This window comes from Lagenorhynchus albirostris, chromosome 1 (genome assembly GCF_949774975.1).
Source record: "Lagenorhynchus albirostris chromosome 1, mLagAlb1.1, whole genome shotgun sequence".
Taxonomy (NCBI): domain Eukaryota; kingdom Metazoa; phylum Chordata; class Mammalia; order Artiodactyla; family Delphinidae; genus Lagenorhynchus; species Lagenorhynchus albirostris.
Window position 1 is genome coordinate 34,309,038 of NC_083095.1, and position 25,108 is coordinate 34,334,145.

Here is a 25,108-nt window from a genome sequence, read left to right on the forward strand (position 1 = left end):
CTAGCACATTGTAGGAATACCATAAACATTTGTCAAGTAAATGAGTGAATGAATAAGGAACAAAACATGGGAAAAGCTTTTAATACAGGTGTAAAAGTCTATTCAAATATTAGGTAACCCAATAATAAGCATGTGACAAAATCTGGTGACTTAGATAATATCATGTTAAATCAGTAGAAATTTGTATTGTGTGAAGGAAACCCTCTCCTCTCCAATTGCTATAAAATATATTGGTTCAAATTGAGCTTGGCATATGTGTCTTTCAATCAAATGGAAATGAATTATCCAGAAGAACCAGAATACATTACTGTGCGCAGTCAGGGACCACAGACAGATAATGACTTAAAACATTCCCCACCTTCACCCCCAAGGAAACGAGACATAGTCCTCAGATGGCAGACCGAAAGGAGTGACTGACCAGGGAAACTCCTTGTTCCCAGAGAATTTCCATGGCTTTAATTCAAGACAGGATTAAATACTTTCATGAGTAGGCAAAACCAACTGTGCTAATCTGAGAAATCCATTGCTACCCTGGAAGTTAATATAACTAACCCAAGTCATCAAGAAAACTATATTCTATCATCAATTCACACTCAAACACCAGGAAAATTACGATTATACTTTATATTTCATTATAATTCCAAAAAGACACAATAAAATGATTCTCCTGCTAGTGTCTTCAGGGACCGATTGCTTCTGCTTCTTTGCGTGAAGGAATCCCTAAGGAGGAAAGATTCCCCCCTCCCCCCAAACTGTCAGACTCCAACCGCTCCTCTTTTGTGCAATCAGCCTTAGAACATTTCCCAGACGCCAATATTTGACCTCCAGGAGAAACATGCGGTAGCCACCTAACGATAATTGGGGAAAACTGAACCAGGGTCTGGACTTAGGCACCGGCACAGAGAGAACTGGGGAGATTTCATGGTGGCCAGAAGGGCCATGGGAGAGCTGGTTTGATGATCCCAAAGGCCCTAGATCCTAGCTGGTTGGGGACCCGTTGCGTATCTGGTGCAAGATTCAGCTTCTCTCAGCGTCTGGGAACAGCGTGTTCACATGCCAAGCTTTGGACTACATTTCCCAGACAGCTTTACTCCCCGGGCTGTCGCACTTTACTAGGGCGTGTCTTGGAAGAGAGGCCACAGCCGGCGAGCACCGCTGGGGCATCTCGCTCACCTCCGGCAGCCGCACCTGCCTCCCCGCGAGATGATTGGGGTCCTGCTCGTGCTCCTCCTCCTCCCCTTTCTCCTGTACATCGCTGCACCCCAAATCAGGTCTGTGCAAATGTATTGCCTTCTCTTGAGAAGTCTTCGGGGGAAATATTCATCCCCATAGAAGCTCTGTTCTTCAAAAGAAGGAAAGGAAGACTCCCCGCGGGGCTCCAAGTAGGGGAGTTCGGTTGGTCGGAGGAGGTGCATGTCCTGGGTGAGGAGGGCGATACCAGGAGACCCCAGGCCGTGGGAAGGGGCTGCAGTCCGGAGCACCCTGCTTTGTTTCCTCAGTGCGAATCGTGACATCTGCAGCTCCATTGCTTGCTCTCTTGTTGCTGTTAGATTTGCTTTTTCTCTGGACAGATGTAGTAAAGGAGAGAATTGAAAGGGTTTCATCACATTCTCCTGCCTACTACCTGCCTTCGCAGCAGGAGTTGGGGGTGGGAGGTGGTCCGAGCCCTGCTCTGGGGTTTGGGGGTGGGGAGGAGAGGTTGAGGGTCGTGGTCTCTTGACCAGGGGACACATCAGCCAATGGCTGGCTGAGTGCCCCGGAGAATCAGCAGCGAGTTGCACACTGCTGATTGGTGCTGAGTAAATCACCAGTAGTGACGGTGGACCAGTGACTGAAGACACACACTCCTTCCCTCGGTGGGGATTGGATGGGCGGGGGAAGGGGGACGCGGTCACTTTCTGAGTGGAACTGGAAGGCGCGCTAGATCACCCTCTGCCGTTTCTTACCACATTCACCCCTTCCCTTTCTCCCCACCTCCCTCGAGCCCCTCCTCCAGTTGTATTTTTCCTCCCCTCTGCACACGCAGTCCTTCCACCTCTAGGCACACATGGGTGTTGGTACTGGGGCGAAACGCTGCTTTTTATCTCTTTCTGCCACGACATCCTCTTATCCCCATAGAATCTCACTGAAGAGTTGAACCTGAACTGAAAATAGTGCTCATACCTCAGCAAGATTTTTCTAAGGAAGGTTACACTCCAAGGGTGATGTTCCAAACCACCGAGCTAGGTCATGGGGGCTCGACCAGAGCTGGACTTTCATAGTTGATTGTCTCTTTTCTTCCTGCTGGTTAAGCAGAAGGAAGAGCTGGGTAGAGGCCCTGATATGTTGTGGCTCCTGGAGCTAAAGCTGAAGGAATGTGGGAAACAGAGCAGGGAGGCTTGTTCTGAGGAGGAAGATATCCGTTGGTGGTCACCTTGAGTTAGTTTGCTTCCTTCGTGGCCTGTGTGTTCTAAGCAGGAACTTTAGTGGCTAGAAGTGTGCACTTTGCAATTCTAAGTTCAATGAAAAAGGTTGAAATGCTCTTAAAAATGCATCTCCCAGTCAACAAATTGTTTTAAATTGAGCCCCCAAGATTTGCAGAGAAAAAAACAATCCGAGGCCTACTAATATCTGTTTGTGCATTCATTCTTCTGGAGAAGCAGGATGAAGGAAGAAGGACTCAAATTAGTGAAACCAGGACTTGAATCTCAGCTCCCCTTTGTACTTATTAACATTATTCTTTGTCTTATTTATTTATTTTTTCTAAATGTATTTATTTATTTTTGGCTGCATTGAGTCTTCGTTGCTGTGTGCAAGGTTTCTCTAGTTGCGGCAAACAGGGGCTACTCTTTGTTGCTGAGCGCAGGCTTCTCACTGCGGTGGCTTCTCTTGTTGTGGAGCACGGGCTCTAGGCACACAGGCTTCAGTAGTTGTGGCACGCGGGCTCAGTAGTTGTGGCACACGGGCTCAGTAGTTGTGGCACACGGGCTTAGTTGCTCCGTGGCATGAGGGATCTTCCTGGACCAGGGCTCGAACCCATGTCCCCTGCATTGGCAGACGGATTCTTAACCACTGTGCCACCAGGGAAGTCCCTCTTTGTCTTATTTTTAAGTGTGTGTGTGTGTTTCTGTTCGTTTTGTCCAGGTTGACAAGCTTTCATAATTTTAACTTTGTGTTGGGTAAGCTGTTTTATTAAGACCATAAAGTGACAGTTATGGACAGATTAACATCAGTGGACCAGTTCTTTCTTTTTCTAGGCTGAGTCTTGTGATTTCCTAAGCCTAAGAAAGAGCTCCACCAGGATCCTGGCTAAACAGATATTCATCAGTTCTTGTAACTGCAGGGAACAGTGCTAAGGTTTGCCCTTATAATAGAATCACTTCTGTCCTCAAGCAAGAGCAGAAACATTTGGACAAGCAAATCTTTTTCTTTTTAATAAATTTATTTACTTATTTATTTATTTTTATTTTTGGCTGTGTTGGGTCTTCGTTGCTGCACACGGGCTTCTCATTGCGGTGACTTCTCTTGTTGCGGAGCACGGGCTCTAGCCGCGTGGGCTTCAGTAGTTGTGGCACGCGGGCTCAGTAGTTGTGGCACGTGGGCTTAGTTGCTCCATGGCATGTGGGATCTTCCTGGACCAGGGCTCGAACCCGTGTCCCCTGCATTGGCAGGCAGATTCTTAACCACCGTGCCACCAGGGAAGCCGAAGCAAGAAAATCTTAAGAGCAGAAAATTTTGTTTTCTTTCCTCCAACCTTCCTTTAATCTATAAAAAGCCAGCAGTAGAAGGAACCAAAACAGCCCTCAGCCTTGGGACCTGTAGACGCGAGAACATTGCAGGAATCTCTGGCTGAGACAAAGAGAATGAAGAACTGATGAGCTCTCCTCTGTCTGCAGGAAAATGCTGTCCAGCGGGGTGTGTACATCAACCATCCAGCTTCCTGGGAAGGTCGCTGTGGTCACTGGAGCCAACACAGGCATCGGGAAGGAGACAGCCAAAGAGCTAGCTCAAAGAGGCAAATTCATCTGCTTCTAATTCCCTCCTGCCACTGTTGTTTTTTTTTAATTGAAGTGTAGTTGATTCACAATGTTAATTTCTGCTGTACAGCAAAGTGATTCAGTTATACATATATATACATTCTTTTATTAATATATTCTTTTCCATTGTGGTTTATCATAGGATATTGAATATAGCTCCCTGCACTATACAGTAGGACCTTGTTGTCCATCCATTCTATATGTAATAGCTTGCATCTGCCAATCCCTAACTCCCAGTCCATCCATCCCCCACAACCCCCATCTTGGCAACCACAAGTTTGTTCTCTATGTCTGTGAGTCTGTTTCTGTTTTGTAGATAGGTTCTTCTGTGTCATATTTTAGATTCCATGTATAAGTGATATCATATGGTATTTGTCTTTCTCCTTCTGACTTACTTCACTTAGTGTGATAATCTCTAGTTGCATCCATGTTGCTGCAAATGGCATTATTTCATTCTTTTTTATGGCTGAGTAGTATTCCATTGTATATATGTACCACATCTTCTTTATCCATTCATCTGTCAATGGACATTTAGGCTGTTTTCATATCTTGGCTATTGTGAATAGTGCTGCTATGAACATAGGGGTGCATGTATCTTTTTGAATTATAGTTTTGTCCAGATATATGCCTAGGAGTGGATTGCTGGGTTATATGGTAATTCTATTTTTAGTTTTCTGAGGAGACTCCATACTGTTTTCTATAGTGGTTGCACCAACTTATATTCCCACCAACAGTGTAGGAGCGTTCCTTTTTCTCCACACCCTCTCTAGCATTTGTTATTTGTAGACTTTTAATGATGGCCATTCTGACTGGTGTTAGATGATATCTCATTGTAGTTTTGATTTGCATTTCTGTAATAATTAGCGATGTTAAACATCTTTTCATGTGCCTATTGGCCATCTGTAGATCTTCTTTGGAGAAATGTCTATTTAGGTCTTCTTCTTGCTACTGCTCTTTTATCCCTTGCAATGATGACCGTTCTCATTATTTCCTCCCAGTCTTGGAATTCAAGAACATTCCAAGTGCCCCGCTGATTTGCTGGTCTGACACTAGTACAATGTTCTATATATAATGGACACAATGAATATTATTGATTTATTTTTCTTTTCTGATTTGTTCATCAGATACCTCTGTGTCAAGTAGGGGTAATTCCTTTTTTAAAAAAACAGTAGAAAATAACATTTAACATTAGTGTTAGGTCTTTGATGCTCACTCAGAAACAGAGCCGACAGTTTGTCTCTTTTATATGTTGGTTGACAGGAGCCCGTGTATATTTAGCTTGCCGGGATGTGCAAAAGGGGGAGTTGGTGGCCAGAGAGATCCAGATCATGACAGGGAACCAACAGGTGTTGGTGCGGAAACTGGACTTGGCTGATACTAAATCTATTCGAGCCTTTGCTAAGGGCTTCTTAGCAGGTAAGTGTGGAACTGGAGACTATGCTGTGGGTCTTGCAATCAACATGGCAGACTTAGCTAAAAGGAAAAGACTCCTCTCCCTCTCTGACACATAGAAATGCTAGACAAAATATAGCCAAAAACTTATGATTCATAGCTGAACTCATTAGTAACAAAGGGAAATACTCAAGAGGCAGAAACAAAAAGTGAATTCAAAGGTTCATAGCAGTGCATAAGAACTAAAGCCAGAAATCTCATACGTGTACCAGAACTCAAAATGGGCTTTAAGGTCTGGAGTCCAAATATCCACACAGGGATAGGAGATGAGACCTCAGGATGTTGAGGGCTGGGTTGCTGTCTGTATCTGAGGCTCCACGTAAGGTTGGGATTCACAGAAAGCCATCTGGTCCTTGGTACAGGGAGCTTAAAAAAAAACCCAGGCCACCAGCTCAGGGATGTGACAAAGAAGCTTAACATCTCTTTAGAACATGGATGGATAAACCGTAATCTGCAAGAAATTAGAACTTCAAGCTGACATCATTTATGGGGTGGTGGGGAATTCATTCACACCACCAACCGGTGCAAGAAACTTGAGCTGAGAACTTAATGTAAAACCCCATAGTATCACATCAAAATTGAGTCCAAGAGCACCCTGAAGGCTTATTCCCTCATAACCCAGGGATCTAGGCCTCCCAAGGGAAGCAACTTCCACTGATATATACTTTTAGTCAGAAATTACAACTCATTTGAGGAAATAAATCATAAGAGAGAGTTGGCAGATGAAACAAAGCGGTGAAACCAGTGTTTCTTTGTGGGCCTGAATCCGAGCGGCAGGGAGGCATAGAGAGTATCCTTTTCCTCTTGTTTTGGAATTTCCCATTCAGCTTGGGAAGTCTTTCTGTTGGGAGAGATAGACAGAACACTTCCCAAAAGCACTGAGTAAGTAGCTCCTGAACTGGAAAGATTGGAAAGGCCATTTGGTAGTGTCAGGTGGAATTTTGCCCTGTATTAAGAGTATGTATGATTCAACTGAAGTCTTAAAATGAAAAAACAATACAAAATAAGTATGAGGGGAAAATAGAGGAAAGATTGAAGCCATGCGTCCTCATTTTCAAAGCATGGGTATGGGGCAGATTTCAAAGATGTAACAGCTGTGGCTGGCCACTTCCACACTCCATCCCCTCTTCCCTGCAGAGGAAGAGCATCTCCACATTTTGATCAACAACGCAGGAGTGATGATGTGTCCCTACTCCAAGACAGCCGACGGCTTTGAGATGCACATGGGAGTCAACCACTTAGGTAAGAAATTGTGTCTCATCACAAAGCTAGAGGGAAACTAAAGTTCTCCTTGGAAAACTTAGGGTCACATGGAGCCTTCTTTGCGGTGTGATTGGACCTTTGGGCCATAACAGACTATAAATGTATAATAAATAGTGTTGTCCTGCCTGAAAGCTCAGGCTTGCTTGAGGTTCCTCCCACTTTTTAATCTGTGCTTCAGATTCAATTTACCTTAGGATATTTTTGAACAACCTAATTGGACTGGGGGCTGTGTTGCTTTCTTTGTAGAGACCCTTGTGGCCAGCATCAAGTAGAGGCCACCTGCTCTTAAACAGCGATGTTATTCAAAGTTGGAATAAGACATGACTTCATATTCGTATTCACATAATCCAGACCTACCTCATAGAAAGATGTCTCATGTCTTTGGCTGTTCCTATTTCCCTAAACCGTCACTGAACTTATTCTGTAGTTGATAATGAATTAATGAGGCAAAAAGCCTTATTCTTGAATGCTCTGCCTTCCATAGCTGAGCCCGGCTCACCACTACTCCTTTCACCCTCCCATTGGCCCTGAAATCTGTTAATTCTACTTTTTCTCAAAGGTCACTTCCTCCTGACCCACCTGTTGCTAGAGAAGTTGAAGGAATCAACCCCATCAAGGGTAGTGAATGTGTCTTCCTTAGCACATCACCTGGGAAGGATCCACTTCCATAACCTGCAGGGTGAGAAGTTCTACCATGCAGGCCTGGCCTACTGTCACAGCAAGTTAGCCAACATCCTCTTTACCCAGGAACTGGCCCGGAGGCTAAAAGGTAGGCTTAGAAGAAATGAGTGTGGAGACATGAGTCAATGGGAAGTAGCTAAAAGCCACAGGAATAGGAACTGTTTTCTGGAGCCCATCCACTGGACAGGACCTGTTTCCATGGCTCTACCTGGGTATAGTTTCAGTAAACAGCCCACAAGTGAATGTTAGAGGTGACTGGGAGGTAACGGGAAAATTCTGAAGGCTGGGCTTTGGCAGTTATTAGCTGTATGACCTGAAGCAAGTTATTTAACTTTTCAAGACTTATTTCCTCATATGTAAAATGGGACTGCTTCACGGGTTATTGTCGTGATTAATTCAGGCCTCATGAGCAAAGCAAGTTTTTTGACTCTTAATGAAACTAGATAGAAGGGAGGGACTAGAACTGGCACTGGCTACAACCATTGGGATAAAACAGGTGCTGGGACTATGGAGGGGGTCTCCCTAATAACAAAGGGTCATATCAGAGGGAAATGTATCCTTGAGGAGGGCAGTCTCCAGTCACAAATAAACAGAGATCCTTGGAATGGTCTACTATGGATTTCCAATAAATAGAACAGGAAATCCAGGGTGGACAATTAGAGTTGCTTAGGATTAAGGCAGGCAGAATTCAGGCTGAAGGTATCAGACATATTAGCCCCATCGTTGGAACAGGATCCTCAAACCACATGGACAGCTGTGAGATGGAGAGTTATGTCTGTGCCCAGGGCATAACATCCTTTATCAGCTTGGGATGGATCAGGGTAACTGGATGGTGAAAACTACCCAAAGGTTGGTCAGGGAGCTAGGGTGGCCTGGAAGTGGAGAGATGGACCCAGCTGTGAGGATCAGATAAAAGCGGAGGCTACACGAGTGAGAAAACCTGATAGGTATGAGGATTAGGTGGGAAATAGCTATGATGCAATGAAAGAAACCTGGGCATGACGGAAGAGTCATTCATTCAACAACCACGTATGCCAATGTCCATGCTATTTTACACACTGGATTAGTGGAGTGGTGGAGTGGTTCACATCCAATGGGAGAGAGAAATAATTAGCAAGTATTTATACAACTGTCGCATGTAAAATCACATGTAAAATCAGTCTAGTAATGCATGAATAATTCTCATTGTAAAAAGTTCAAATAAGATGGAAGTATATAGAGTTATTCTCCTCTCTTCCCTTTCTGCTTTTCTACCCTCAAGATACCACTGTCAACAACTTGATGTGCACCATTCCAATTATTTTCTTGTGCATTTACATATGTATATATCATACATAAGGAAGTGAAATTCCAGCACAGCATCTTAGAGATCTTTCCATGTACTACATAGAGATTTACCCCATTACTTTTGTTGGCCACATTGTGTTTCATAGTATAGATGTGCTTTAGTTTATTCATTTCCTAAACAACGGCTAGACAGTTTTCTTTTTGTTGTTGTTATTTAATTATAATTTTGATAAATGCTGTAAAGGGGAATTACGAGGACCTATAATGGATTGGCAGGGGGGTGGTGGGGAGAACCTTATTCAGTCTGAAGGATCAGGAAGGACTTTTCTGAGGGAGTGAGTTGCAAGCTGAGCCCTTGCAGGATGATTAGAAATTAAATGGGTTAGGGCTTCCCTGGTGGCGCAGTGGTTGAGAGTCCACCTGCCGATGCAGGGGACACGGGTTCGTGTCCCGGTCCGGGAAGATCCCACATGCTGCGGAGCGGCTGGGCCCGTGAGCCATGGCCGCTGAGCCTGCGCGTCCGGAGACTGTGCTCCGCAAGGGGAGAGGCCACAACAGTGAGAGGCCCGCGTACCGCAAAAAAAAAAAAAAGAAGAAATTAAATGGGTTACAGTGTGGGTGGGGTGAGGCAGCTGAGGGGGCTGAGGAACATTCCAGGTAGAAGGAAGAGAATGCATGAAGGTCTGGTCTCTGCTTGAGAAACTGAGAAAAGGCAGTCATAGTTAGAATGTAGAAAGCAAGAGGTCTGAGCTGAGACTGGTAAGGTTGGTGAAGGTGAAATCCAGAGAGGCTACAGTAAGGATTTCAGTGTTTATTCTAAGAGCAATGGAAAGCCGTTAAAATGGAATCCTTTTTCAAAACGAGAGCAAGAGTGGATGCAGCAGGTGATTTCTGTGGTTGAGGTAAGAAGTGAGGGTAGCTTGGACTAGGGTGGTGGAGACGGAGGGTAATAGACACTCCTGAGAGATATTTAGAATGTGAAAATCGCAGGGCTTGTTGATTGGAGATGTATGGTGAGGTGGTGGATCCTTAAGGTCTGGTCCTGTGTGCCTGCCTGGTTGAAAGTGTAGGGAACACTGCAAGAACCAGGTTTGGCCTTAAATATATGAAGTCAGTTTTGGACCTCTGAGTCTGCATTACTATGGGTCATCTAGAGTAGATGTCAAGTGGAAAATAGTACAGGTCCACAGTCCTTTTTCTGTAATTGTGAAATCCACAAAGGCCTGAAAACTCAGTTTTTTCCTAAGCTTGATACCAAAACTCATTTGGCAGCAAAACCTCACCTGTACTAGGGAGAGTAGGTACTAGACACTTTATATATATATAATAAAATTTAAAAAATTGGAAACATTTCTGACCCCAGGGTTTCTAGAAAAGAATTGGGGACCTGAAATAGCACATGCATAAGTGTCATTTAGCGCTTATCACGCACCAGACAGTATTCTAAGCTCTTTTACACACGAACTCATTTAATCCTGAGAACAGCTCTGTGAGGTGTAGGTATTATAATTATCCCTATTTTACAGATGAGGAAACTAAGTCACAACATCAGGAAGGTCACACAGCTAGTGAGTGGTAAAGCTTGGATTTGAAACTGGGCATTCTGACTACAAAGTCCATACCCTTAACCACCACATTATACTGCCTTTTATTGTCAGCCAAGAGTTAAAAGGAGCCACTTGGACCATAGATAAAAATGAGTGCTGTAAAGTTACAGAGAGGGAATTTAGTGAGCCATGAGAACTCTTAACATTTAAAGTTTGGGTAGAAGATGATGAACCGGTCCAGGAAACAAGAGGATGCATCCAGAAAGGTTAAAAAAACCAGAAGAGGTGTGGGATCATGGAAGCCAGTGAAAAGGCAGCTTTAGGATGAGAGTGGTTAACAATGTCAAGTGCTTCTGAGAGGTCCTGGCTCTGCTGCTTCCTAGCAGTTAATAACCTCTCTGAGCCTTAATTGTAATCTGTGAAATGAAGGTATAAATTACTGTGAGGAGTGCTTGCGATTGCATCATGGGAAGGGAGTCCACATGGGGCAAATGTTTATTCATGTCTTCTGCTCTCTTTGGCCACTTGGCAACATCAAGTCCTGTCTTCCCCTCTCTATATGGCATCCCCGCATCAGGCTGTGGCGTTACAACGTACTCTGTACACCCTGGCACAGTCGACTCTGAATTGGTTCGGCACTCATCCCTCATGAGGTGGATTTGGTGGCTTTTCTCCTTCTTCATCAAGACCCCTCAGCAGGGAGCCCAGACCAGCCTGTACTGTGCCTTAACAGAAGGTCTTGAAGTTCTAAGTGGAAACCATTTCAGGTATGAATGTATCTGTTTTTGAAGATGGAATTTCATTGCCCACAGGAAATCATTTGGATTTGTCTGGTATGCCATACCCTTTTTATTTTTTGGGGGGGAGCGGGTGTTTATTTATTTATTTAAATTTTCATTTTATATTGGACTATAGTTGATTTACAATGTCGTGTTAGTTTCAGGTGTACAGCAAAGTGATTCAGTTATACATATACATATATTCATGCTTTTTCATATTCTTTTCTCATATAGGTTATCATAGAATATTGAGTAGAGTTCCCTGTGCTATACAGTAGGTCCTTGTTGGTTACCTATCTTAGATATAGTAGTGTGTGTATATTAATCCCAGGCTCCTGATTTATCCCTCTCCACCATGTTTCCCCTTTGGTATCCATAAGTTTGTTTTCGATATCTGTAAGTCTGTTTCTTTCTGTTTTGTAAATAAGTTCATTTGTGTTATTTTTAAAAATTAGATTCCACACATGAGTGATGACATATGATATTTGTCTTTCTCTGTCTGACTTACTTCACCTAGCACCTAGTATGATAATCTCTAGGTCCATCCATGTTACTGCAGATGGCATTATTTCATTCTTTTTTATGGCTGAGTAATATTCCATTGTCTATATGTATACCTTACCTTTTTAAAAAAGTACATTGTCCAATATGGCTTTTGTCTCTTGACTCTAGGGATGAGGGTAGTTAATGATGCTGCTAATGATGCTGATGTTTTATCTTTTAATAGGGTAATTTGACCCATTCATATTTTTTTGTGGTAACTGCTAGGTTTGATTTTATTCATGCCATCTTTTATATGGATGATTATGCTTTCTGGTTGTTTCTTTTCTTCTACATTTTTTATGTCAATCTAGTTTTCTTTGTTCCTTTTTGGACTCCTAGTTCTATTTTTTCACATTAAAAAGAATTTGAATCTGTATTTCTCCATTGCCTTCAGGACTAAAATAGTATCAATGGACTCCCTTCTTGAATAAGTGAAGACTTTTAAAACTTTGTATTGTAGGGAATTTTGAATGTACACAGGAGTAGACAAAATAGCATGTTGAATCCCCATATACCCGTAATCAACCTCAACAACCATTAACCCATGGCCAATCCTGCCTCATCTCCATCCACTACCCCTTCCCATATTTTTCTCATTCCATATTATTTTGAAGCAAGTTCCAGATATCACATAAGATCAAAATTTTAACACGGTTTCACCTCCACCTTCAAGATTTTGTGGAAATAATCTGAAATTTTAGAGAAAGGGCTGTAAATAAATTCAGATTGAAATGAAAGGTAGACAGTCAGATCATGAAAGGTCTATAATGCCAGGCTTAGAGAGGAGCCACAGAAGTTGTTTCAGCAGAGAGAGCCACAATCTGGTCTGCGGTTTAGAAAAATATCCTTAGTAACTCCATTTGATGAATGAATGAAGTACCTCAAATGAGAGAGAATGAGTTTCTGATGTAGGGTAATGACAGCCGGAATGAGGAGAATGATTTAAGTGAGAGACCCTGAAGAGGCAGAATTTTTACCACTTGATGACCAACCAGTGAGGGGGTAGAGGAGGATTTGGTGACCTGGGTTCAAGCCTGACTTATTAGGAGATTAATTGTGACATTAACTGAGACAGAAGTTGTAGATAAATAATGTGTATAACTTAGGGTTCTTTGATTCCAAACCAGTGGAAATGGACTCTGGCTAACATAAGCAAGAAGAGAATTTATTAAAATATGGGGATACTCCTAGGTTCGAAGGGAAGACTGAAGAGTCAGGCTTCGAACAGGCAGAATGGCCAGTCAGCTGGCCAGGACCCTGCTGCTGGAGTGAGTGAACGCCAGCTGTCTTCAGTCTGTTGTGTTGCTCACCATCCACTCTCCAGGGAGGAAGCATTGGGTCTCCTTCCTGCCCCAATCATCGCCTCCATCCTCTCACCCCCACTCACTTGGCTACAGGAGGACAGGCAGGCATTTGATTAATGGGCTCTTCAAACTATATCCAAGAAGAAGAGGTAATTCCATAGAAAGAAATCAGGTTTCTATTGCCAAAAGAATGTGGGATGGGTGTTCAACCAAAGAGTAACAATTGCCCACTACATAACAAACCCGGCTCTGTACATGTTGAGTGTGTTATCCATAAGATGTGAGTAGAACTGTGTAGCAGATAGTTGGAAATGCAGGTCTGTAGTGCAAGAAGATAGATTATTTAGTTTTGTACACTGGAATGATTTTTCAAGAGTGACTGGATTCTTCTTCCCTGGAGATTTTTTTAAATGAAATAACGCTTTATCTTGGTTTTGACTGAATGGCTTAGAGTCAGCTTCAAATCCATAATTATTGAATTGACTTTTGAAGAGCCTTTCCAGTACAATAGATTCTTAATTTTAAGCATTTTGAAGATCCAACAGCAGCCATGTAGACCACTAGCAAGACATGCACATAGAAGTCTGTCTTGATTGAAGCTTTAGGACCTTTGCACTGGTTGTTCTTTTCTGCCTGAAACTACTAATCAACTTTTTATCTTTATAGATTTGCCTATACAGTTGGAATTATATAACATATGGCCTTTTGTGACTGGCTTTCACTTAGCATTACATGTTTAAGGTTCATCCATGCTAGAGGGTGTATCAATAGTTCATTCCTTTTTTTTGCCAAATATCTTATTTTATGGATACACCATCTTCATTTATCCATTCATCAGTTGATGGGCATTTGGATTTTTTCCCATTTCTGGGTTATTAAGATAATGCTGCTATGAACATTCATGTACACATTTTGTATGGATATTTCTCTTGGGTATAAACCCAGAAATGGAATCTCACTGGAATATGGGTTATATTTTAACTCTACTTTAGCTGTTGAGAAACTACCAGACTGTTTTCCAAAGTGGCTGCACCATTTTACATTGCCACAAGCAGTATATGAGGGTTCCAATTTCTCCACATCCTTGTTAACACTTGTTATTGTCTGTCTGTCCTTTGATATTAGCTATCTGAGTATGCATGGAGTAGTATCTCATTGTGGTTCTCATTTGCATTTTCCTGCTAATGATGTTGAACATCTTTTCATGTGCTTATTGCCCATTTCTATATCTTTGTTGGAGAAATGTCTATTCAAATCCTTTGCCCATTTTTAAATTGGATTGTCTTTTTGTTGTTTAGTTGTAACAGTTCTTTATATAATCTAGATATGAGTCCTTTATCAGGTATATGATTTGCAAATATTTTCTCCCATTCTGTTGGTTTGTCTTTTCAGTTTCTTCATGGTGTCCTTTGAAGAACAGAAGTTTTTAATTTTGATGAAGTCTCATTTATCTATTTTTTCTTTTATCACTTGTGCTTTTGGTGTCTTATCTAAGAAACTATTGCCTAGCCCTAGGTCACAAAGATTTATTACTGTTTTCTTCCAACAGTTTTATAGTTTTAACATTAAGTTCAGGTCTATGATCCTTTTGTTTTTCTTTTTGAATTTTATTTTATTAATTTTTTTATACAGCAGGTTCTTTTTTTTTTAACATCTTTATTGGAGTATAATTGCTTTACAATGGTGTGTTAGTTTCTGCTTTATGACAAAGTGAATCAGCTATACATACACATATATCCCCATATCTCTTCCCTCTTGCGTCTTCCTCCCTCCCACTCTCCCTATCCCACCCCTCTAGGTGGTCACAAAGCACCGAGCTGATCTCCCTGTCATACAGCAAGTTCTTATTAGTTATCCATTTTATACACATCAGAGTATACACGTCAATCCCAATCTCCCAATTCATCACACCCCCACCCCCACCCCCGCCACTTTCCCCCCTTGGTGTCCATACGTTTGTTCTCTACATCTGTGTCTCTTTTTCTGCCCTGCAAACCGGTTCATCTGTACCATTTTTCTAGGTTCCACATACATGCGATAATATATGATATTTGTTTTTCTCTTTCTGACTTACTTCACTCTGTATGGCAATCTCTAGATCCATCCACATCTCAACAAATGACTCAATTTCGTTCCTTTTTATGGCTGAGTAATATTCCATTGTATAGAGGTACCACATCTTCTTTATCTATTCGTCTGTCGATGGGCATTTAGGTTGCTTCATGACCTGGCTATTGTAAATAGTGCTGCAGTGAACATTGGGGTGCATGTGTCTTTTTGAATTATGGTTTTCTCTGGGTATATGCCCACTAGTGGGATTGCTGGGTCATATGGTAATTCTATTTTTAGTTTTTTAAGGAACCTCCATACTGTTCTCCGTAGTGGCTGTATCAATTTACATTCCCACCAACAGGGCAAGAGAGTTCCCTTTTCTCCACACCCCCTCCAGCATTTGTTGTTTGTAGATTTTCTGATCATGCCCATTCTAACTGGTGTGAGGTGGGTGATACCTCATTGTAGTCTTGATTTGTATTTCTCTAATAATTAGTGATGTTGAGCAGCTTTTTTTAAAAATTTATTTATTGTTTATTTTTGGCTGTGTTGGGACTTTGTTGCTGCGCGTGGGCTACTCTTCGTTGCGGTTTGTGGGCTTTTCATTGCAGTGGCTTCTTTTGTTGCGGAGCACAGGCTCTAGGCGAGCAGGCTCAGTAGTTGTGGTGCACGGGCTTCGTTGCTCCACAGCCTGTGGGATCTTCCCGGACCAGGGCTTGAATGCGTGTCCCCTGCATTGGCAGGTGGATTCTTAACCTCTGCGCCACCAGGGAAGTCTCTGTTGAGCAGCTTTTCATGTGCTTCTGGGCATCTGTATGTCTTCTTTGGAGAAATGTCTGTTTAGGTCTTCTGGCCTGATTGGGTGGTTTGTTTTTTTAATATTAAGCTGCATGAGCTGTTTATATATTTTGGAGATTAATCCTTTGTCTGTTGATTTTTTTTTTTTTTTTTGCGGTATGCGGGCCTCTCACTGTTGGGGCCTCTCCCGGACACACAGGCTCAGCCGCTCCGCGGCATGTGGGATCTTCCCGGACCGGGGCACGAACCCGTGTCCCCTGCATTGGCAGGTAGACTCTCAACCACTGCACCACCAGGGAAGCCCTGTCCGTTGATTTGTTTGCAAATATTTTCTCCCATTCTGAGGGTTGTCTTTCCATCTTGTTTGTAGTTTCCTTTGCTTTGCAAAAGCTTTTAAGTTTCATTAGGTCCCATTTGTTTATTTTTGTTTTTATTTCCATTACTCTAGGAGGTGGATCAAAAAAGGTCTTGCTGTGATTTATGTCAAAGAGTGTTCTTCATGTGTTTCCCTCTAAGAGTTTTAGAGTGTCCAGTCTTACATTTAGGTCTCTAATCCATTCTGAGTTTATTTTTGTGTATGGTGTTAGGGAGTGTTCTAATTTCATCCTTTTACATGTAGCTGTCCAGTTTTCCCAGCACCATTTATTGAAGAGACTGTCTTTTCTCCACTGTATACCCTTGCCTCCTTTGTCATAGATTAGTTGACCATAGGTGTGTGGGTTTATCTCTGGGCTTTCTATACTATACCATTGATCTATATTTCTGTTTTTGTGCCAGTACCATACTGTCTTGATTGCTGTAGCTTTGTAGTGTAGTCTGAAGTCAGGGAGTCTGATTCCTCCAGCTCCGTTTTTTTCCCTCAAGACTGCTTTTGCTATTAGGGGTCTTTTGTATCTCCATACGAATTTTAAGATTTTTTTGTTCTTGTTTTGTAAAAAATGCCACTGGTAATTTGATAGGGATTGCATTGAATCTGTAGATTGCTTTGGGTAGTATAGTCATTTTCACAATATTGATGCTTCCAATCCAAGAACATGGTATATGTTTCCATCTGTTTGTGTCATCTTTGATTTCTTTCATCAGTGTCTTATAGTTTTCTGAGTACAGGTCTTTTATCTCCTTAGGTAGGTTTATTCCAAGGTATTTTATTCTTTTTGTTGCAATGGTAAATGGGATTGTTTCCTTAATTTCTCTTTCTGATCTTTCGTTGTTAGTGTATAGGAATGCAAGAGATTTCTGTGCATTAATTTTTTATCCTGCAACTTTACCAAATTCATTGATTAGCTCTAGTAGTTTTCTGGTGGCATCTTTAGGACTGTCTAAGTATAGTATCATGTCATCTGCAAAGAGTGACAGTTTTACTTCTTCTTTTCCAATTTGTATTCCTTTTATTTCTTTTTCTTCTCTGATTGCTGTGGCTAGGACTTCCAATACTATGTTGAATAAGAGTGGCGAGAGTGGACATCCTTGTCTTGTTCCTGATCATAGAGGAAATGCTTTCAGTTTTTCAGCATTGAGTATGATGTTTGCTGTGGGTTTGTCGTATATGGCCTTTATTCTGTTGAAGTAGGTTCCCTCTATGGCCACTTTCTGGAGAGTTTTTTATCATAAATGGGTGTTGAATTTTGTCAAAAGAGTTTTCTGCATCTACTGAGATGATCATATGGTTTTTATTCTTCAATTTGTTAATATGGTGTATCACATTGATTGATTTGCGTATATTGAAGAATCCTTGCATCCCTGAGATAAATCCCTCTTGATCATGGTGTATGATCCTTTTAATGTGTTGTTGGATTCTGTTTGCTAGTATTTGGTTGAGGATTTTTGCATCTATATTCATCAGTGATATTGGTCTGTAATTTTGTTTTTTTGTAGTATCTTTGTCTGGTTTTGGTATCAAGGTGATGGTGGCCTCATAGAATGAGTTTGGGAGTGTTCCTTCCTCTGCAAATTTTTTGGAAGAGTTTGAGAAGGATGGGTGTTAGCTCTTCTCTAAATGTTTGATAGAATTCACCTGTGAAGCCATCTGGTCCTGGACTTTTGTTTGTTGGAAGATTTTTAATCACAGTTTCAAATTCATTACTTGTGATTGGTCTGTTTGTATTTTCTATTTCTTCCTGGTTCAGTCTTGGAAGGTTATACCTTTCTAAAAATTTGTCCATTTCTTCCAGGTTGTCCATTTTATTGGCATAGAGGTGCTTGTGGTAGTCTCTTAGGATGCTTTGTATTTCTGCGGTGTCTGTTGTAACTTCTCCATTTTCATTTCTAATTTCTATTGATTTGAGTCCTCTCTCTCTTTTTCTTGATGAGTCTGGCTAATGGTTTATCAATTTTGTTTATCTTCTCAAAGAACCAGCTTTTAGTTTTATTCGTCTTTGCTATTGTTTTCTTTGTTTCTATTTCGTTTATTTCTGCTCTGATCTTTATGATTTATTTCCTTCTACTAACTTTGGGTTTTGTTTGTTCTTCTTTCTCTAGTTCCTTTAGTGTAAAGGTAGATTGTTTGAGATTTTTCTTGTTTCTTGAGGTAGGATTGTATTACTATAAACTTCCCTCTTAGAACTGCTCTTGCTGCATCCCATAGGTTTTGGATCGTCGTGTTTTCATTGTCATTTGTCTCTAGGTATTTTTTGGTTTCCTCTGATTTCTTCAGTGATCTCTTGGTTATTTAGTAACGTATTGTTTAGCCTCCATGTGTTTGTGTTTTTTACTTTTTTCCCCCTGTAATTGATTTCTAATCTCATAGCATTGTGGTCAGAAAAGATGCTTGATATGATTTCAATTTTCTTAAAGTTACTGAGGCTTGATTTGTGACCCAAGATGTGATCTGTCCTGGAGAATGTTCTGTGGGCACTTGAGAAGAAAGTGTAATCTGCTGTTTTCGGATGGAATGTTCTGTAAATATCAATGAAATCTATCTGGTCTATTGTGTCATTTAAAGCTTGTGTTTCTTTATTAATTTTCTGTCTGGATGATCTGTCCATTGGTGTAAGTGAAGTGTTAAAGTCCCCCACTATTATTGTGTTACTGTCGATTTCCTCTTTTATAGCTGTTAGTAGTTGCATTATGTATTGAGGTGATCCTATGTTGGGTGCATATATATATATATATTTTAACATCTTTATTGGGGTATAATTGCTTTACAATAGTGTGTTAGTTTCTGCTTTATAACAAAGTGAATCAGTTATACATATACATATGTTCCCATATCTCTTCCCTCTTGCGTCTCCCTCCCTCCCACCCTCCCTATCCCACCCCTCCAGGTGGTCACAAAGCACCGAGCCAATATTCCTGTGCCATGCAGCTGCTTCCCACTAGCTATCTACCTTATGTTTGTTAGTGTATATATGTCCATGCCTCTATTTCACCCTGTCATAGCTCACCCTTCCCCCTCCCCATATCCTCAAGTCCGTTCTCCAGTAGGTCTGTGTCTTTATTCCTGTCTTACCCCTAGGTTCTTCATGACATTTTTTTCTCCTTAAATTCCATATATATGTGTTAGCATACGGTATTTGTTTTTCTCTTTCTGACTTACTTCACTCTGTATGACAGACTCTAGGTCTATCCACCTCATTACAAATAGCTCAATTTCGTTTCTTTTTATGGCTGAGTAATATTCCATTGTATATATGTGCCACATCTTCTTTATCTATTCATCCGTTGATGGGCACTTAGGTTGTTTCCATCTCCGGGCTATTGTAAATAGAGCTGCAATGAACATTTTGGTACCTGACTCTTTTTGAATTTTGGTTTTCTCAGGGTATATGCCCAGTAGTGGGATTGCTGGGTCATATGGTAGTTCTATTTGTAGTTTTTTAAGGAACCTCCATACTGTTCTCCATAGTGGCTGAACCAATTCACATTCCCACCAGCAGTGCAAGAGTGTTCCCTTTTCTCCACACCCTCTCCAGCATTTATTGTGTCTAGATTTTTTGATGATGGCCATTCTGACTGGTGTGAGACAATATCTCATTGTAGTTTTGATTTGCATTCCTCTAATAATTAATGATGTTGAGCATTCTTTCATGTGTTTGTTGGCAGTCTGTATATCTCCTTTGGAGAAATGTCTGTTTAGGTCTTCTGCCCATTTTTGGATTGGGTTGTTTGTTTTTTTGTTATTGAGCTGCATGAGCTGCTTGTAAATTTTGGAAATTAATCCTTTGACAGTTGCTTCATTTGCAAATATTTTCTCCCATTCTGAGGGTTGTCTTTTGGTCTTGTTTACGGTTTCCTTTGCTGTGCAAAAGCTTGGGTGCATATATATTTATAGTTGTTATATCTTCTTCTTGGATTGATCCCTTGATCATTATCTAGTGTCCTTCCTTGTCTCTTGTAACATTCTTTATTTTAAAATCTATTTTATCTGATATGAGTATTGCTACTCCATCTTTCCTTTGATTTCCATTTGCATGGAATATCTTTTTCCATCCCCTCACTTTCAGTCTGTATGTGGCCCTAGGTCTGAAATGGGTCTCTTCTAGACAGCATGTATATGGGTCTTGTTTTTGTATCCATTCAGCAAACCTGTGTCTTTTGGTTGAAGCATTTAATCCATTCACGTTTAAGGTAATTATCAATATGTATGTTCCTATTACCATTTTCTTAATTGTTTTGGGTTTGTTTTTGTAGGTTCTTTTCTTCTCTTGTGTTTCCCACTTAGAGTAGTCCCTTTAGCATTTGTTGTAGAGCTGGTTTGGTGGTGCTGAATTCTCTTAGCTTTTGCTTGTCTGTAAAGCTTTTGAGTTCTCCATGGAATCTGAATGAGATCCTTGCCGGGTAAAGTAATCTTGGTTGCAGTTTCTTCCCTTTCATCACTTTAAATATATCGTGCCACTCCCTTCTGGCTTATAGAGTTTCTGCTGAGAAATCAGCTGTTAACCTTATGGGAGTTCCTTTGTATGTTATTTGTTGTTGTTCCCTTGTTGCTTTCAATAATTTTTCTTTGTCTTTAATTTTTGTCAATTTGATTACTATATGTCTGGTGTGTTTCTCCTTGGGGTTATCCTGCCTGGGACTCTCTGCGCTTCTTGGACTTGGGTGGCTATTTCCTTTCCCATGTTAGGGAAATTTTCGACTATAATCTCTTCAAATATTTTCTCGGTTCTTTTCTCTCTTTTCTCCTTCTGGGACCCCTATAATGTGAATGTTGTTGTGTTTAATGTTGTCCCAGAAGCCTCTTAGACTGTCTTCATTTCTTTTCATTCTTTTTTCTTTATTCTGTTCCGTGGCAGTGAATTCCACCATTCTGTCTTCCAGGTCACTTATCTGTTCTTCTGCTTCAGTTATTCTGCTATTGACTCCTTCTAGTGTATTTTTCATTTCAGTTATTGTATTGTTCATCTCTGTTTGTTTGTTCTTTAATTTTCTAGGTATTCTTTATTTCTTCTAGGTCTTTGTTAAACATTTCTTGCATCTTCTTGAACTTTGCCTCCATTCTTTTTTTTAATTTTTTTTTATTTTTGTCTCTGTTGGGTCTTCGTTGCTGCATGCGGGCTTTCTCTAGTTGCAGTGAGTGAGGCTACTCTTCATTGAGGTGTACAGGCTTCTCATTGTGGTGGCTTCTTTTGTTGTGGAGCATAGGCTCTAGGTGCGCAGGCTACAGTAGTTGTGGCTTGTGGGCTCTAGAGTGCAGGCTCAGTAGTTGTGGTGCCCGGGCTTAGTTGCTCCACGGCATGTGGGATCTTCCCGGACCAGTGCTCGAACCTGTGTCCCCTGCATTGACAGGTGGATTCTTAACCACTGTGCCACCAGGGAAGCCCTGCCTCCATTCTTTTTCTGAGGTCCTGGATCATCTTCACTATCATTATTCTGAATTCTTTTTCTGGAAAGTTGCCTATCTCCACTTCATTTAGTTGTTTTTCTGGGGTTTTATCTTGTTCCTTCATCTGGTACAAAGTCCTCTGCCTGTCTTTCTGTGAATGTGGTTTTTCTTCCACAGGCTGCAGAATTGTAGTTCTTCTTGCTTCTGCTGTTTGCCCTCTCTCCTTTTTTTTTTTTTTTTTTTGGCCATGCCACACAGCATGGGGGATATTAGTTCCCCGACCAGGGATCAAACCTGGGCCCCTGGCAGTGAGAGCAGAATCCTAACCACTGGACTGCCAGGGAATTCCGTATGATCCATTTTTGTTAATTTTTGTATATGGTATGAGGTAGGGTTCCAACTTCATTCTTTTGCATTTGGATATCCAATTGTCCCAGAACCATTTGTTGAAAAGATTATTTTCTCTTTGCTGAATTGTCATGATAGCTGTATTAGTCCATCTCGGGCTGCCATAACAGAATACCACAAACTAGATGGCTTAAATGACATTAATTTATTTTATCACAGTTCTGGAGGCTGGAAGTTCAAGATTAAGAGGCTGGCAGGGCTACTCTGGTGAGGCCTCTCTTCTGCATTGCAGATGGTTACCTTCTTGCTACGTCCTCACATGGCCTTTCCTCTGTGTGCATATATTCTTGGTGTCTCCTTCTCTTCTTAATAAGGACGCTAGTTCTGTTGGATTAAGGCCTCACCCTTATGACCTCATTTAACCTTAATTACCTCCTTAAAGACCCTATCTTCATTATAGTCACATGGGGGTTAGAGCTTCAACCTATGGATTTGGAGGGACATGAATCAGTCTATAACAGTAGTGTTACCAAAAATCGACTGTAAATGTGAGGGTTTACTTCTGCACTTTTAATTCTATTCCATTCATTTACATGTGTATCCCTATGCCAGTATAATGCTATCTTGATTATAGTAGCTTTATAGTAAGTTTTGAAATTGGTCAATCTTTTACCTATACTGATTAATACTTACCAAAGTCCCACTGGAAATATCAGCATCATGACCATGCTGATGTCATAACCATATTTCAGTAGTTCTTATTGTATGTAATATTTGAATTTTGTATTTGAATAATTTTTACAGCATGTCTTAGCTTACAGGGGATTTTCATGTCCTTTGTATCATTTGCTGTTCACCATAAACTTAGAAGGAATTTAAGGCTTAGTGCATTGGAGGCTGTAGAGGCCTACAGAGGCCAAGTCATTTCCAGAGAGTCATCCAGACCCTCTTGGTCATCAGTGATAGTTTTTTCACTCAGAAATGGCAGGTTTTGCTGGTGGTATTGGTGAGTTCCCTTAAACAGAAGTACTACACTTATAAGGCTTGTTTTTTAAATGCAAAGTTATCTTTAAGTATTTTTTTTCAACCTTTCATGTATTTAAGAACCATTTGGAGAACTGGTTGAAAACAGATTCCTAGGCCTCAATCCTAGAGATTCTGATTCAGCAGGTCTGAGGTGGGGCCTGAGAATTGGCATTTCTAGCAAGTTCTCAGAGATCCTGCTGTTTGTCCACAGCCCAGAGTTTGAGTAACACGGTTTTAATGGACGTAGTGTTAGGGGTTTGCTTCACATGGTTGTTTCAGACTTATCAACTCTCCTTTTTACCTTCAGAGTTTGCTTAGATGGTCCAGGAAGCAGTTTTCTTGAAACGGTATAGTTTTAAAAATTGTTTCTCACGTGACGTCAAAGATCATGAGCCTTTTACTCAATCATTTAAAAAGAAAATAACCCTCCATTGAATCCCTGCTGTGTACTAGATGCAGAGAATACAAACATGAGTAAAAGAATTATCCTTGAGAAGCTTTTCTGGGTGGTGAAAAGTTGGGACACCCCTCCGGCATTTAATGGGGACTTAAAACAATTGTAGTTACAACAATGAAGAGAAGGTATATGAAACAGCTGGGACCTTGTTATTACCATTTCTTTTCTGCTATCATCTTTTACTTCTTTTGTTGGTTATGAAGCTGACTTTGCTTGTTCTTTGAGTTTAAAAACAGTTATAACTGCAGGTAGATCAGAAGGAAGAAGGTTTTTTTTTTAACCACTCCAAGCATCTATGACCAATGTAAATAGCAGTATCTCAGCTACATGACACTGTACAAGGTCCTATAGAGTGAACCTTAGAGACATGTTTGAACAAGATGGACATACACAGGAGTCAGGCAGGCACTGATATTACAGTTAAATATATATATATATGTATATATGTGTGTATATATATATATATAAATATATATATATATATACACACACACACACACACACACACACACACACACACAGGGGAATATAAAGAGTAAATGGTACACATTATATATCAAACAAAGCATTCTGAGCCGGTGTGGTCTAGTAAGCTCTAAAATGGTAATTACATTTTCTCTGAGGTAAACATTGGAGGATGCAGAATTAGGGCAAACACTGGTCCTGTGAAGCGCCCAGAGCACATGTCATCCCTGGGTTGTTCTTCTGTTGTGTTCCTTATCCCAGGCAGAGAGCAGACTCCATTCTTAACCCTGTGCTTTCAGCCTTTCTCTTTCCTTTCCAGTGACTGCCGTGTGGCATGGGTCTCTGCGCAGGCTCGTAATGAGACAGTAGCAAGGCGGCTGTGGGATGTCAGCTGTGACCTGCTGGGCATCCCTGTGGATTGACAGGTGATGGCAGTTGGACCCAAGAGAAGCCTGCAGTAGACTACTAAGTACTCCCTGCCAAAATGATTCTCCTTCAGGATGGCCAAAACCTTGAGCACAAAGAAAGCAAACCTTCCAGCCTCGCCTGCTTGATGTCTGGTAACAGCCCAGTGTACACTGCCAGATTCATCTAAATGCCTCGCATTTGTCCAGATTTATTTTGCTCCTGTTACTGCCAGAGTTACTAGAGATAATATAGGATAAGTAGACCTTCATATGACCTCCAAGCTCATATCTTCCTTCTGAAGCCTACTACCTAGGAGAACCTAAGCTATGGCAGGGGTTAATTTCTGGCACTTTGGATTAGTTTCTATCCTCTTTGTCCACAATGTAGTTCCTCCCAACCAAACAGCCTTCAAGGGGGCCATCCTTTAGCCTTAGCTAAACTCCAGGAGTCACAGTGGCTTGGCTCAAGAGCAGGGCTTGTCCCTCACCTCTTAAGAAAACCATCATGGCACCAACGTCTGGATTCTTTCAGGAAACTTCACTGAATCTGGATTGTGGCATGGCTTTATCTCTGACAACCTAAAGCCACTGCTGCTAAAACACTTTCACATGCCTAGACCACAGAAGAGCTTCCTTTTCTAAGAAGTTGGTAGAGTTTACAGGATGGCAGAAATTTGGGGAAAGGCAAAAATAAAAATCAAATTTAAACTGTCATTCATTTTCCTGCTGTTTCTCAAATCAGCAAGAGGGTAGTGAAAGAAGCAGCTTGAGAAGATAGGCCACCTGACTTCAGTTACTGACCCTAGATCCATGGAGGCCTCCTTTTTGTGCCTTCGTTTCTCTTAGAAAACCAGAAGGGAAAGGCTATTTAGTGATTGTCCCTGAGTATATCTTTGTGTGTGTTCTTGTGTATTTATGCAGC

The 25,108-nt window shown here is 41.2% G+C and overlaps 1 protein-coding gene across 3 annotated transcripts; it reads left to right on the forward strand.

Moving 5' to 3' along the window:
* The first annotated feature begins 1,127 nt into the window (after positions 1-1,127).
* Positions 1,128-24,900, forward strand: RDH11 (retinol dehydrogenase 11). Of its 3 annotated transcripts, none has more exons than XM_060166726.1 (7): positions 1,128-1,271; positions 3,876-3,994; positions 5,277-5,432; positions 6,606-6,710; positions 7,291-7,500; positions 10,824-11,013; positions 24,079-24,900. In XM_060166726.1, the coding sequence occupies exons 1-7, from the start codon at positions 1,204-1,206 to the stop codon at positions 24,146-24,148; spliced, it is 918 nt and encodes a 305-aa protein (XP_060022709.1). In that variant the 5' UTR covers positions 1,128-1,203; the 3' UTR covers positions 24,149-24,900. The 3 variants fall into 3 exon arrangements, with proteins under 3 accessions (XP_060022709.1, XP_060022703.1, XP_060022719.1); XM_060166720.1 differs by having other exon boundaries at positions 24,099-24,900; XM_060166736.1 differs by having other exon boundaries at positions 7,291-7,410; positions 24,099-24,900.
* Positions 24,901-25,108: the final 208 nt, after the last annotated feature.